The 15,414-nt window shown below is 47.5% G+C and overlaps 2 protein-coding genes across 2 annotated transcripts; both read left to right on the top strand.

The window, feature by feature from the left end:
• Positions 1-1,891: 1,891 nt before the first annotated feature.
• F5891DRAFT_984900 (uncharacterized protein) lies at positions 1,892-4,902 on the top strand (the record flags this gene model as incomplete). The annotated part of the gene is made up of 14 exons (XM_041377518.1): positions 1,892-2,011; positions 2,066-2,327; positions 2,384-2,601; positions 2,704-2,968; positions 3,015-3,165; positions 3,429-3,469; positions 3,555-3,622; positions 3,712-3,728; positions 3,886-3,945; positions 4,141-4,171; positions 4,213-4,230; positions 4,341-4,439; positions 4,532-4,615; positions 4,696-4,902. 14 exons carry the CDS (start codon positions 1,892-1,894, stop codon positions 4,900-4,902), a joined length of 1,641 nt encoding a protein of 546 aa, XP_041220204.1.
• Positions 4,903-8,498: 3,596 nt separating this feature from the next.
• F5891DRAFT_1195071 (uncharacterized protein) lies at positions 8,499-9,557 on the top strand (the record flags this gene model as incomplete). Its single annotated transcript, XM_041368053.1, has 3 exons — positions 8,499-8,538; positions 8,592-9,197; positions 9,250-9,557. 3 exons carry the CDS (start codon positions 8,499-8,501, stop codon positions 9,555-9,557), a joined length of 954 nt encoding a protein of 317 aa, XP_041220203.1.
• Positions 9,558-15,414: the final 5,857 nt, after the last annotated feature.

Here is a 15,414-nt window from a genome sequence, read left to right as displayed (position 1 = left end):
GTAGGAATACGGTTCAGTCCAATTTTGAAGGATAGGTGGAAGGACTGACGACTTCGGCAGCATAACATAATATGGTGGGCACTTGTGATGGCCAGCCCGATTACCGAACGGCCATCACATCCCCGGATTCCCACAGGCTAGAACTTTTGGCAGCAGAGTGAAGGTGGCGGGCAGGGACATTTTATGTGGCAGGAGAGGCTAGGGAGACTGTAATGTTAATACATGTCGCGGTCTCATAAAAGCAGAGTAGATACCGTGTATTCGCTGCACCGGACCATATAATGGAAGCCCCATCTTCACCTTCGTCTACCATCACTGCCCCACCTGATTGTCACGAAACCGCTCAAAGGTTAGCCAAATTGATTGCGGAGGCTATGACCTGCCACTCTGCCCTACTACACTACGACAGCACCTCAAGATCCATGATTGAATGGTGGTGGTGAGACGCACCTGAATTCTGTGCAAATTTTGACCCATGACGCTGCTCCACGAAAACACAGGCCTGTCGACGGTGATGGAAAGAGGATCCCCCCTTTCAACCTAGAGATCCACCGCGAAGGATATGGATTGAGATACCCATGCTGCCTATGCGCCGATGGTAGTGGAAGGAGGGTGTACGTAGAGTGCGCAGTGTACTCTTGGTGGAATAAGAGCACCGAGAAGTTTGACTGGACCGCAAGATGCGCATCTGATGAATGCGGATACCGAGGTTAGCATTCTTAGCATTCTTCACGCTCAAGATGATCACATACTTAAGAGTGAACATCGCCTAGTGAAAATCGACACATACTTCAGGCTACCAACTATAGCCACCTTCCGCTATCCTCGAAGAGGTATGAGCGTCCCTCCTTCCTTCACTGCAGCACTGGATTTGAACTCATGGATAAAGAACGGCAAGCCTTGCCTATTCAACTAGAGTGGACTTACAAAGAGCAAAGCGAATTGCTGAACAGACTCGATTCCTCTGCTGGCAATGGTATTACTACCACGGAGTTCCAGATTTTGTTTAGCCGCTGCAAGGAATGCAAACGAGTCGGGGTGAGGCCAGCAATGAGGCGCCACATCTGTTCGGAAGGTATGAAAAAGCGAGAAGGTTGACTCGCAGGAGGATCATTATTGCTTAGTATTAGTACAGTCAGCATAGCCTAGATTAATATTGATATGATACTTGTTGATGGAGGTGGGAATCAGCAAATTCTGATGAAATCTCGCTGCCATCCCACAGCCACGGCGTGCAGTGCGCACGGCCCATCGTGCGAGGTGTTAGCTTAAACATTTCCGCATTCTCCACTAATCATATGCGAATCCTTGCAAGGTTTCAGCTGTTAATATACCATTTTCCCCTATGCAGTCTGGAATGTGTAGTAACGATCTATTTGGATGACATGCGAGACACTATTGAACAGCACAGACAGCAAAGTCACCAACATGCAGCAATCAGCCCCAGGCCTATCTAGTATTCGCGTTCGTGCGTGCCAACAACCACCTTTCCGACTTGAGCGCTTGAACTCGGCAGTGACGATTAGTAATCCTCGACGTCGATGTCACTGACATGCTGGAATTCCTGTGAAAATAGAATGGCGCAACCTACTTGCATGACTTGGAGGTTGTGGACGGAAGAAGGCTGATTTGATGACCATTTGACATTTGATGGCCATTTGATGGCCATCGTCTGTTTTTTGATGGCCACCGCTTGTTTGGTGGCCATCCCTAAAAGGAATATGAGATGTCGTGTCGACTCTGTCAATTGCAAAGTACCTCTTCTCATGGTCAGCTCCGCGATTGCTTGGAATCAACGATTAAACTACCGCTTACACATAAATAGTACTCCCACAGTCAAGCCCGCTCGCCACGCACCTTACTGTACATAAAATAGTCGCACCCATACAAGATGTGTCTTTCAGCAGAATTATTTGATCACTCAACTGCTCGGGCGAGCATTTTTCCACTTTCGAACATACTAGGCAGTGAATTCCTGGATGCCTACATAGGACTCATAGCAAATCAGAAGGTCAGTGGTTTTTTTTTTTGGTAACCCTGATCTTTACTAAATATTTTCATGTAGCTCCAGACTGAACTATACGTTCTTTCGTTCTTGCTCAAAGAACGAGTTTATCCTGGCGATCTTTGGGAAATAATTGGGGAGCGCAGCATAGAGGCGAAACAAGAGGAAATGTTGCGAAGGTATCAGAGCGTATGTACTAACGAGGATAGCGGAAAACATACAGCCGTAGAACGAATTCTTTTAGAAGAGAGGAGGAAACGATGCCAGATGGAAGTGTCTTTGTACACCCAGGCTATCGAAGTCTTAGAGCAACACTGGTTGTGTGAGCCTCTTTTTGTCTGAGTGCGGATGTGTAGTCTGAACCCTCTTACTATATAGCACGCCTGGGAGCTCGATCCAAGCATGCCATCAGGCCTCCCTCGAGGCAGACGGTTGCTCCTACAGACTATGCACCTCTACCTTGCACGCCATTGGCCTGCTCAATAGCAGCACGAGGGAGGTGTGAAATTTGGCTGATGAAGAACGATGCCCGCCTCATCCCAACTGCAACTTCTTTGATGGAGGCATTATCACCTCTACACCACTCTATCTCTTCAGTACGCAGTGATTCCACCTCGCAGGAAGGAAGATAAACATCTGTCAATTTGAATGTCAGTACTCTGACAGTTGGCTTAGTTACTCTCACTGACTGTTCACAGTGTATTGGCCCCTCATTGCCCCTGTCGAGTACATGGGTCACCGCTGACGTCCAAGAAGCCTTTTACCAGTCATTCAAGCAGGAACTGACTATGCAGGCGGAGCTGATGGTGACATCCCTGGCTACCAGACGTAGCAATGCCTATCTGCGCAACCTTGGGCTAGATTTGCTCATCTTGCAGGCCAAGAGACGCCGCGCCCACGCCGAGATAGCGTTATATACGATGGCCATTGATAATTTGCATGGGTACAACCTCTCTAATACCAGTGAGTACGACTGATCATGCTCCCTTCCTTGCTAATAATACTGCAGGTTCATCAACATCTTCAAATCCAAACATTCTGCGACCTCTGTGTAAGGAAACGCACTACTACAACGAGGACATCGAAGACGGCACAGAGGAAAGCTGTGGAGACTATGAAGATTACGAAGATTACGAAGACTGCGAAGACCTCGACATTAAGTGACACTGGAATTTCCCACTGACATCTGCATATTTTTTTGCATGGGACTGTATTTTTTTGGCCCTTGCGCAAGCTGCCTTAGCCCTGACCTCCGTAAATTATTCTCTTTATTGTCCTCGTATATAAGTGTGTAGGTTTATGCATTCCCACGAAATCCTGTACTCACAAATGCTATCTGGTTCTTGTTTGGTTAATTGGTTAAAACCTGTCTTGCCTGCCACTACTTCCATGGTGTTCCTCACTCTCATACGTTCGTGTCAAGGAGTATATGTTGGAGAATGTGCTTGTGTTCCTTGGAGGCAGGTGAGCAACGCATGTGGAGGCTGCGTGATTCCAATCGTACAATGTAAATCACTAGATCCGGCATATGGCATTTTTAAATGAAAAGATGAGGTAGCGGGTGACCATTCTAGTAGAAAGCTACCAGCTGCAGTATATGATCAAGAATTCATTCGCGTGCGTATGCAATGATTGACTCATCACTGATCAGTGTGTGGGAAGATTGGCAAAAATTTCGAATCGTCTTATCTACCTTGGCCCACTAGGTGCTAGTTGGATGCATGTAAGTTCATCATTGCGCTCTGGGATGAATTTGATGACTACATGCTCCGAGTAGAGTTCTGCGAGATGTTCCCATATCAGATTGGCCTAGTAACTTGACCTGCTCCCCGGTTCGTACTATCTTTGTTAGTTCGTGATGATTCATTTCAACTGCATAGAATTCCGGAGGAACACATAGATTTCCTTGCAAAGCTCCCCGATTATAGACACATCGTATGGTGGACACCCCACTAAGCTTGCAAAGGATTTTGCCTTGGAAGTATTCCTTGCACTGAAATAACCTTCTAGTGCTCTCGGCACTTCGATGCACGACTGGAAGCTTAGGGTGGTGGTCTCCTTCAGCTGCCAATGTGACCTGAGCATTCATCAGAATGTTTTATGGTGGCTCTGATGTTCAACCTTATGCGGTAAAGGCCTTCTGCTCTTCAGCTGAACGATCTCAAAGTGAGTAGGATTCAACACACCATTGACTTCCGGTGGGCTAGATAGCACCTGCGACTTTGGTACGGTCGGATTGACACCCTTATTGTTATAGTGTGTGGACGAGCTTGGCATTTGATGATTTATTGATTTAGTTCCCATTCAGCGTCTCATCAAATTTTGGTCCTTGTAGGGCTCCTGTCCATACCTGTTCGCCACCTGTCAAAACCGCTACCTGGGCCATCGACTGACTTTTGTCGGGCAATTCATCTTCAACGCATTGGCCTACTGCGTAAGTGGTGCAATCCAATAACAACAACTTACCATTAGCTTACAGAACCGAGTAGGGAGCAAAAACACGAACACGATCTTTGATTCTACCAGTTCTGGTACCAGTGTCCTTTTGCACATTGCGTGTGCCTCGCGTTTGAACCGACCGCCACTATTGACTTGAATGAAGGCCTAAAGGTGAGCACTATGCAATGCTTCTTGACCACCCTCATTTAGCCAGAATTCAGGTGTAGTGATATTCATCCGAACCTTTACAGGCCAAATACATGAAGACTAGAATGCTACAACAGCCGCAGTCCATCCCAAGATCGTTTCGACCGGTCTCATTCTATGGAACCACACTTCTGGGGTTCCGGTTCCCGGTGGAAGTCGTCTTGAAAAGATTGAGGATTCTCTATGGGAAAAACTTCGCAGAGATACATGGCAAACCGAATGTTCGAGCCGCATCAGACTCCCGGAATTGATTGATTGATTGATCGATCCGGCCAATACGAAACGTTTGTCCATTTGCACGTCACTTAATATTTCCTCTCATCATTGTATATAGGTTGGTGGCCCCAAGTCCAAGGTTTCCATATTATTGTACCCGTCCTGCACGAGATTACTCTCATCAGAAGTCGCCAGTGTATCCTCCTGTTCGTGGTGATACTTATCATCCTTACTCTAGTGGTCAAAGCTACTGAGAGTCACACGTATCTGTTCGATCAGATTCATACTGGCCACAATATGATGATAGTACTCGACAGTTACCACGCTCAGTTGATAAATCAAACGCAGATGCTTACTACCCATGTCGACCATCTTAGTCATTATGATCACGATGACACTCAATCGGCGTCCATTGCTGGCACACCGCCTCGCCATGCTGTTAACTCTCCTCCGCCGGCTTAGGTCGAGCCCAGGCCCTTACACCTTCCCCGCACTTCCTTTCAACCACTCATGGATACTTCGACGAAGCCTGGTGTCCAGTCTGACAGGCAATGCATGCTTAAGCGATCTACAGTACCCGTCCTCCCACAACCTCAAGAACTCACACCTGTCCCCACGCCATCTCCAGCTTCGTCGCTCAACAATCTGTCGCACCTGTCATGAGTCCACCAGTGCTTCCGGATCGTCACATCATTCAGGGTTTTCATCATCCCTACCATTGGTCACCGTCTCTCGCAGTATGGCTACCCTTGCCGCCTTGTACGATTTCCTTCCCTTACTCCTGCACCGCCTATTTTGCCGCCGGTCGATACCACGTCTTTATCGGAGCTCGAGTATCACAATGATTACCAGGGGGGATAATGATGGCAAGCAAGTATATCAAGGAGGTATTATGCCCACAAGCTTCATACAGGCGCGTTTTGTCTCCCTTCTATAGTTTTCTTTAGAAGACCGTTCTTATCCTTGATCAGCAATGTATAGTTACCCAGCGGAGTACGCTGAGTACTATTCCGAGGATGCCCTGTCCCCCGGCGGTCCACGGCTCTGTGACACCCTTTTCAATGACGTCTCCCAAGTGACTTCACTTGCGTGAGTTGGCGCTGCTGACTACATTTATACTTTGCTGATGTTCTTTTTGTCACAGACTTAATGAAGAGACCCAGACATGAAGATGCCCAAGGCTCAAAATCCCTACCAGTAGAAGTTCAGGACACTAAACCAGTTACGTCGAGAGTCAGGAAGGGAGGGCTCTCCCTCTTACCCATCATCAGCTTGGATGTTCTTTTCGATGTAAGTTTTACTCCCTGCGCATATATATGCAGCTCAAACATTACCTATCGCAACAAATTGTCGGATTCCTGGAACCGCTTGACCTCCTCGATCTAGCTCGCACCTCTAAAGCTTTTTAGAATTCACTTGTGCGAAAATCGAATGCTTTCGTTTGGAGAGCGTCGCTGTCACTTATCCCGAGCCTCCCCAAATATCCACTACATCTGAGTGAGCCACGGTACGCTTGCCTTGCATTTGATCCACACTATTACGCAGGTCGTCTTCCATAATTTTCATAAAGACATCCTTCAACACGAAACATACAAAACTGTCGTGGAATCGGTTTCAACATCATCTGACAGTTTCGAGTAAAATATTGCGGGCCTTGAGAATCCAGTGATGAACTATGTCAAGTCTCGTAGTCTGAAAAAGTAGTGATAGACGACCGACAGGAAACTAACAAAGAGGACAGACGCATACTTACCCATAAATTCGCGTGAATGTAAGACCGAGAACTGTTTATATAATAAGGTAGCGGGCCCCAGTGCCACGGATGTGGCCCTGCGAGACTTATATAGTTAAGAAGGTTGCCCGGAGGGCTGTGATGAATTTACAAGACATTACCCTGGACGTGTCACAACTGCCAGCAATGACTATTTTGTATCAATATTACAAAAATATTATGTAGCTTTGCAAACAACCATCGCAAGGTGAACCCAATGCAGCAGGTGACCATTTTTGTGGAGCGATGCTGGAATCCCTTCAATAGTTTATCTACAAAATATCATATTTGCGTGACTTCATCAATATTACAAAAATATTATGTAGCTTTGCAAACAACCATCGCAAGGTGAACCCAATGCAGCAGATGACCGTTTTTGTGGAGCGATGCTGGAATCCCTTCAATAGTTTATCTACAAAATATCATATTTGCGATATATACATGACTTCATCAATATTAGAGGTTTCTTGCAATCGCTTGTCATTCAGCATCATTATGCTGGTGTTTAGATAATACTATGTATTTGGATATAATATGTCGATAATTGATTTCATTTTGCCAGAAATATCTATTAAAATCACCTCATGGCCGATTTCCTGATGAACCAAGTGAGTTTATACTAATAATGTCAAGTCCCTCAAGGCACTGATGCAGCCTATCAGCGGGTTGGATTGTGCTACAGAATGCTACAGAGCGCTCTGTAGCTGCATAGTATACTGGTTAAGCTTAAGTGTCGCGGCAAATACCGCAGCAGTCGTACTACTACTACTAGTGGCACAGCATTTTCCTACATAGTGCCCGTTCTCTCATCACTACAATCACATGTCGCTAATGTACAGTGGACCTGCTCACGCACCCACCACAGGTTCGTGTCATATTAATGCACTAAACAGTACAACTGCAGCGCATCAGTTGGCAGTGATGCATTATTGGTGCAATTGTACCACCCTTTGCTTTCCATGCTGATGCATGTTGACCGTGTACGACTGTGCGACATTTCCCTTCTTTTGATGGTTTCATGCATTACTGATGCGGCGAGTATGTAGGATGTGGATCCATGCTGGCCCACTGGGAGCCATTGTTAATCGTGTATGAGCTTCCCTTTTTTGAGAATGTTCAAACGTTGATGACTGATGTCACATTACTATAATGCATTCCAGGCATCAGTAATGCATCAGTAATGCATCGCTATTGCTTTGCTCCCCACTGCAGCGTTAATGCATCACTGCAGCAAATTGTGCATCAAAATGACAAGGACACCTGCGGTCAAACTTCTGAAGCTCAAAGTACTGGCATGTACGGGGTCTTGCAGCTCGTCTGACTGAACTTTGACAGTTGGTTCACCTCAGACTCGATCCGGGCTGGTGGGGCGACTAGGATAGCAAAACGATATTGCAGTTGCACGCCGCGAAATGTGCCATGGTCCATGGGCTCCTGTTTGCACATACCTACTTGCAACTGTAACCGTGACTCAACTCCTTACAAGTATAGGCACACTGTATCGATCCCAATGTCGTCTACCTTAGCAGGTAGATCTAATCCCAGCACTCCGACTCAGCACTCATTACTGATACCTGTCTAGCTCAGACTAACTGTGGTGTTACGAAAAGAGCACAAAAGGAAGGCATCAAGGACAGCCAACAGCGGTGACTAGCTGGCTATCTAGCAAGTCAAGGCCATTATGTACTACCACATTGTGAATCAGAAGGATGAATGTTTAAGGTTTCCAGAGGCAGGTATTGAGGCATGAATGAGACCTTAGCTCAAAACCAAGCCTGTGCGACCCGAGACATATAAAAGCCTCCTTTCTGCGACCCCAACTGCATAACTCAAGCTCTTTCAGTTGACCATTCAGGAAACATGTCTGGCATAGACACCTTCTCTGTTCCGTTGTCTGCAGGTAAGCCTGCCTTTCAAAACCAGTTCAAGTCCACTTATTGTTGGAAATATCAGAGGCTATCTCCTCCGCGTGGCTTGCTGCATTTGTTTCTGACATATCCGGCCCCAGTTTTACTCTCAAGCGCTCGTTTACGAACGACAGCTACTGGCGGGATGTCTTGGCATTCACTCCTGATTTTCGCACCTTGCACTCAGTTTCAAAAATTCAGCATTTTTTCTCAGTTCCCGTTGCCCTTGTACAACCAAGTCAGTTCCGACTCTTGCCAGGTGTCCGTCATCGGCACATTAGTCCTACAAAGACGTTCATCCAGGGAATTGTTCAATTCCATACAGTCATAGCGCAATGCTCTGGCGTCTTTACTCTGACTCAAACCAAGGACTCCTCATGGAAGGCTTGGTCCTTCGTGACCATGATGGACCGGTTGTCCGGCGTGGTCGATTGCTTTGATGGACATATGCCTCTCTGTCGCCCTGCCGAGTGGAACACTGCAATGGAGTACACAGCGGTCGTCGTGGGTGCAGGTCAGTGCGGCTTATCTGTGGCCGCCTGTTTGGAGAATCTCGGGATCTCCACACTTGTCTTAGAGAGGTCTGGCAGAATTGGCAATAGTTGGCTTTTTCGATATGATTCACTGGAGACGAATACTCCCAAGGCGTTCAGTACGTGCAGCTGAAGTACTACCAACCTCGTCCTATGCTAATGTGGCAGCAGATCATCTACCCTTCGTCGAATTCCCAGAGAGATCCGGAAAATACACCCCCTGCAGAGACGTTGCTGACTATCTTGAAGATTACCAAAGAACTCTTGGTCTTCACGTGTTGACCTCAGTGAGCATTTCTGCCGCTTCATATGATGCTTCGTCAAGTACCTGGACATTATCTGTATCTCTTCCAGGGCAAGCCTCTATTACTGTGATGGCCCGGTACATGATTGTCGCAATAGGCATTGGCACAATGGGAGGTGCACTCCCGTTCATGCCTTCGATTCCAGGAAAAGTACGCAAGCAATATCCCGTATGATACGGGCCAGCGGACCATGGGCCCATGATCAAAATATCCTCGACTATGACGGATGGGCCGGGAGGCAAATTATTCCCGATGGAGGCGGGTGGGCCCATGCAGGGGATATATAGAGTAGATGAGTGGGCCGATGTACATGAATATTAGGTAGACGGGTGGGCCGAGGTAGTTGGATATTATGCAGATGAGTGTATTAAGGTAGATGTGTATGAGATAGATGGGTAGGTACTTGTTATCACATTCACGGGTGGGCCCAGACACATATTAAATTAGATGGGTGGGCCGAGGGTATTATACAATATTGTATTATACGGGTGGGCCCAGACGCATATTAATTAGACCGGTGGGCCGAGGGTGTTGTATGGGATGTTGTATTAGACGGGTGGGCCGAGGGTGGTATAAAATATAGATGGGTGGGCCCATGTGTATCATAATTGTAAACACGATGGAGCTGAGGTAGTTGTACATCAACCAAATCAGAGGAGGTAATAAAATCAAAGTGACCAAGTTCCTGGAGCAGCAGGTGATCTCCTGACATGGCCTTTGATGGTGCACAGGTTGTCTTGCAAAATTTGGAATCCGGGGTGCGAAGCTTGTGTTACCCTATGAGAAGCCAAGTTCCGATTACCAACCTTTGGGTCAACCGTACTCAGAGGAGGTAATAAATCAAAGTTCCCGAGTTCCCGGAGCAGCAGGTGATCTCCTGACATGGCCTTTGATGGTGCACAGGTTGTCTTGCAGAATTTGGAATCCAGGGTGTGAAGCTTGTGTTGCCCTATGAGATGCCAAGTTCCGACCACCCAAATTTGGGTCAACCATCCCGGGAGTCGACAAATGAATATCTGATAACCAGCACACTTCCAATCAGGTAGTATTTCATTGAGCAATGAATCATCCAAGGGGTCTCTTATCAGACTCGGTAGTCAATATAGGCAAATGATAATGAAAACATGAAAGTTGTTATTATGCTATTTTTCAAACCCGAGACCCTGAAACCCATTGTTCAACATGTCCATTTTTCACTCACTGCACAAATCACCAAGTTTCGAGTGCCAAAGCGTGAAACTTGAAACCCAGTGTGCAACATGTCCATTTTTCATGTACATTACACAATTCATTGAGTTCCGAGTGCCAAGTGCCGAAACCCGAACCCCGAACCCCGAGACCCGAAAATATGTATGCAACATTTCCATTTTTCACTTGTTGCACAAATCACCGAGTTTTGAGTGCCAAAGCGTGAAACTTGAAACCCAGTGTGCAACATGTCCATTGTTCAATTATATTACACAAGTCATTGAGTTCCGAGCTCCGAGGGCCGAAACCCGAACCCCGAGACCCGAAAATATGTACACAACATGTCCATTTTTCACTCATTGCACAAATCACTGAGTTTTAAAGTGCTGAAACCCGAAACTCGAAACCCGGCATGCAACATGTTGATTTTTCATTTACGTCACACAAATCATTGAGTTCCGAGGTCCGAGGTCCGAGACCCGAACCCTGAACCCCGAAAATATGTGCACAACATGTCCATTTTTTACTTGTTGCACAAATCACTGAGTTTCAAGTGCCGAAACCCAAAACTCGAAACCCGGCATGCAACATGTTGATTTTTCATTTACATCACACAAATCATTGAGTTCCGAGGTCCGAGGTCCGAGACCCGAACCCCGAACCCCGAAAATATGTGCACAACATGTCCATTTTTTACTTGTTGCACAAATCACTGAGTTTCAAGTGCCGAAACCCAAAACTCGAAACCCGGCATGCAACATGTCCATTGTTCAATTATATTACACAAGTCATTGAGTTCCGAGCTCCGAGGGCCGAAACCCGAACCCCGAACCCCGAAAATATGTACACAACATGTCCATTTTTCACTCATTGCACAAATCACCAAGTTTTGAGTGCTGAAACCCGAAACTTGAAACCTGGCATGCAACATGTTGATTTTTCATTTACATTACACAAATCATCGAGTTCCAAGTGCCAAGGGCCGAGACCCGAAGCCCAAGACCCGAAAATATGTATGCAACATTTCCATTTTTCACTTGTTGCACAAATCACCGAGTTTCAAGTGCTGAAACCTGAAACTCAAAACCGGGTGTGCAACATGTCCACTGTTCAATTATATTACACAAGTCATTAAGTTCCGAGTTCCGAGGGCCGAAACCCGAACCCCGAGACCCGAAAATATGTGCACAACATGTCCATTTTTCACTCACTGTACAAATCACTGAGTTTTGAGTGCTGAAACCCGAAACTCAAAACCCGGCATGCAACATGTTGATTTTTCATTTACATTACTCAAATCATCGAGTTCCGAGTGCCGAGGGCCGAGACCCAAAGCCCGAAACCCAACATCATGTACACAACATGTCCATTTTTCACTCATTTCACAAATCACCAAGTGTCGAGTGTCAAAACCTGAAACCCGGTACTTCAAATGGACACAAATTGTATTTGTATGTATTATCCATTGGTGTAGGGCTCAAATAACCTGGGAATTGTATTTGTCAGTACTCGGTACTTGGGACTTGGGACTTGGGACTTGGGACTTGGGACTTGGGACTTGGGACTTGGGACTGACTTGGGACTTGGGACTTGGTACTTGGCACTCAGTGATCGGTGGTCAGTGGTTGGTACTTGGGACTCGTTACTCGGTACTCGGTTCTCGGTACTCGGTACTCGGTACTTGGGACTCGAGACTCGGGACTCGGGATTCGGGACTCGAGACTCGGGACTCGGGACTCGGGACTCGGGATTCGGGATTCGGGACTCGAGACTCGGGACTCGGGACTCGGTGTAGAAACTACAATACAATGAGGAACAAAAGATGCTCCTGACTGTATCTGTAAAAGTTGTAAGGTCGCGCGCTGCCTAGTCTGCGTTACTTGAGAAGCAAGTGCGTTCGACCCTATAGGGGAAGTGAGTGCAGCAAGGATCTAGAAGTGTGCGCTTAAGCGAAGCGCGAGAAAGCGCAGGAGCGCGCAAGGTACAAAGGCGCGGGAATGCGCGCGCGTATTAGCGCGAAGCGCGGGAAAGTGCGCGCGCGTATGCGGAAATGAGAAACTAAGCTTAAGTAGTGATATAAAGCAAGATAAGAGATATAAGAGTGCAAAATGTAAAGGAATAGCTTTCTACTATATTCTGCTAAGTAGTAAGTGGGTAGTAACTAGTAAGTGAAAAGTAGGAAAAGTAAGGTAAGTAATAGTATGTACTGCTGGCGCTTATATAGCGCGCCTAAGCGCGGTCATGCGGAGCCGAAGCGCTACCGAGTAGGTATGTAAGGATATATATGAGTGAGAAACTATGATAAAAATAAAGGTGGAACTATGCTAATAAAGGAAATGGAAATATACGTACTAGGAAGCTTGGTGGACAGTGGATGGATGCATCTGAATGGCTGGCGCTATAGGGCGCGCAAGCGCAGGAACGCGCGCGCGCGTATACATCGCGAAGCGCGGGAATGGTGCGCGCATGGCGCGCGTTGCGTGGGAAAGCTGCGCGTCATATAGAGATAGCTGTGGGTAGCGCACAGAATGACGCTGCGAGTTTGTGCTGTATACTTCCTAGTGAAACCTGCCATATCACACCATGAGACACACGAGTCTCTACATCTCCCAGGGACTTAAATTCTGAGTGTCCCCACTCAGCGCGCGCATGGTGAGGATTTTGCGTGAGAGTATGCAAGTGCGATGCTTGTACGATGCTTTGGTTGTTGGGTGATGAATGTGCGAGTGCAGGAATTATCGCGTGATATGCAATGTATGCGAAAGCGCAGGCGCGCGCAAGGTGCAAAGGCGTGGGAAGGTGCGCGCGCATGGTATGCGCGAGGTGCGAGAATGTGCGCGCGCTATGCATGAAGGCGCGGGAATGGAGCATAGCATGGTGGATTGCGAGGGTGACTCTGATGTGAATAATATGCCATGGGTGTGGGGCGATGATGCGAGAGTGATATGGATGTGGCGCGCAAGGTGTGGGCGAGATGCGCGCATATGGCGTAAAGCGCGGGAAAGCGCGCGCGCACAAGGCGCGAGAAAGCGCGTGATTGTCGCATGTGTTGTATGGTGGGTATGATGCAAAGTGGCGCAGTCCAGGAGCGATCCAATCCATGTCCAGACCAAGTCCTGCTAGGCGCGCTAAATATTAGATGCTAAAGGTTTGAACATTGTGAGTAAAACTATATGTGAAAATATGAAGGGAAAATGGTAGACTTTGCGGATGTCCTATCCGACTTGTCTTCTTCGTGCAGCTGTCAACATCTACACCTTCCTATGAGCAAGGCGTGGGAAGCGCGCATGTGTGCGCGCGCGAGGCGTATGGGCGCGTGAATATTGCGCGCGTATGTGCGTGTGAGCGTGGGAAGACTGCGCGCATATGTGCGCGTTCTAAGGTAAAAAGGGGCATGGTGCCGCGTCATGCGTGCGAAGAGAAAATAATACTATTGAGCTAGGCGGGCACGATCTATGGTTGTTTTTCTTCTATGTTCTTCTAGGCAATCCCTATATGCATATATATCAGTGTGTTATTAGTCTTTTGGACACTGTTATAATGAGAGAAAATGAAATGAAAGAGCGCTGGACGAAACCCAGGGTAAAACAAACAATATCCTATGAAACAGTGTTGGTATATGTTCCTCCTTTGATGCGCGGCTGAGGCGCTTGATCCTCCTCCTTGAGCGCGTGCGAGTGCGCGTGACTAGCGCGCTTCGCGTCTCTTGCGAGCTGACGCTTTACCCAAGGTAGGGTTGGAATGAGCGAGGCTGGCGCGCTTGGGGGGGGCTTGTAACTGGCAGAATGAATTCCTGCACAACGCGCTGCAGGTTGAAGGCGCGCCAATGGGAGGCGCTGCAAGGGGTGTAGGGGCGCCCTACAAGCTGATAGGATGCGCGCGATGTGCGCGCCTTGGTGCGATTTCGCGCGAATTTAATTATATTGGCCGAACACGCGAGGAACGGCCATTTCTCTGCAAATGCATTAGCAAGAGACATGTATAGTGAAGAATTAGGCGCAAATGTTGCGCCAATGGGCTGTAAGGGTGGTATATCAAGGCGCAATAGGCGCATAGGTGAAGGAGAATAGTGCGCATCAAGGCGCGCAGGAATGAAATTGACATGGTAAGCAAAAGCGCGCAGAATGTGAATAAATGTGGGAAGTGCAAAGTTAAAGATGATGATAGGGGAGTTAGGCGCATATGTATGTGTCAGGCGCGCGCCTAAGTCGCGCCTGGATGGCTGATTGAAATATACTTTGTGTTGAATGATAGAAATGCGGTTTAGAAGGGGAGAAGCGATAGAAATGCGGTAGCGTGAAAACTCTGCTAAAATTATGAGTGCGCAAGGCGCGGGAATGCGCACGCGTATTGCGCGATGCGCGTAATCATGGCGCGTGAACAAGGGGTGGTGCAAAGATGAACCTAAAGTGTTTGGAAGCGTCATATAGCTCCTTAAGAGCTTCAAACATGAAAAAGACAAAAAATGCGAAACAAGATGAGGAAAAATATACCGTGCCTCTAGGCGCGCGCATTGCGCGTCCTCAGGCGCAATATGGTGCGCCTGAGTCGCGCCAGGGTCGCCTGAGACATGCTCTGCTTGGTGGTTAGATGGCGTGATGCATGGATGCTTTACTGGCATGCGATAGTTACTGGAAGCAAAAAGTGCGATGTGCGCGTGATCGCGAGTGACATCTGGAATTTCCAGAGACAAACTCTGGTTGATGCAAGGTGCAACTTGAGCCTCTGATGCGGTAGGAGGCTCCTCTATAGGCGCGCTAAGGTGCAATAGATGTTTAGGGTCATCCCTGACCTCTAATGATGCGAGCAGTGATGGTGATGGTGCGATTGGCGAGGTTTCTTC

The sequence above is a fragment of the Suillus fuscotomentosus genome, assembly GCF_016647785.1.
Source record: "Suillus fuscotomentosus strain FC203 chromosome Unknown F5891scaffold_77, whole genome shotgun sequence".
Taxonomy (NCBI): domain Eukaryota; kingdom Fungi; phylum Basidiomycota; class Agaricomycetes; order Boletales; family Suillaceae; genus Suillus; species Suillus fuscotomentosus.
The sequence above is the reverse complement of the archived record's forward strand: the minus strand, read 5'-3'. Positions and strand labels throughout refer to the sequence as shown.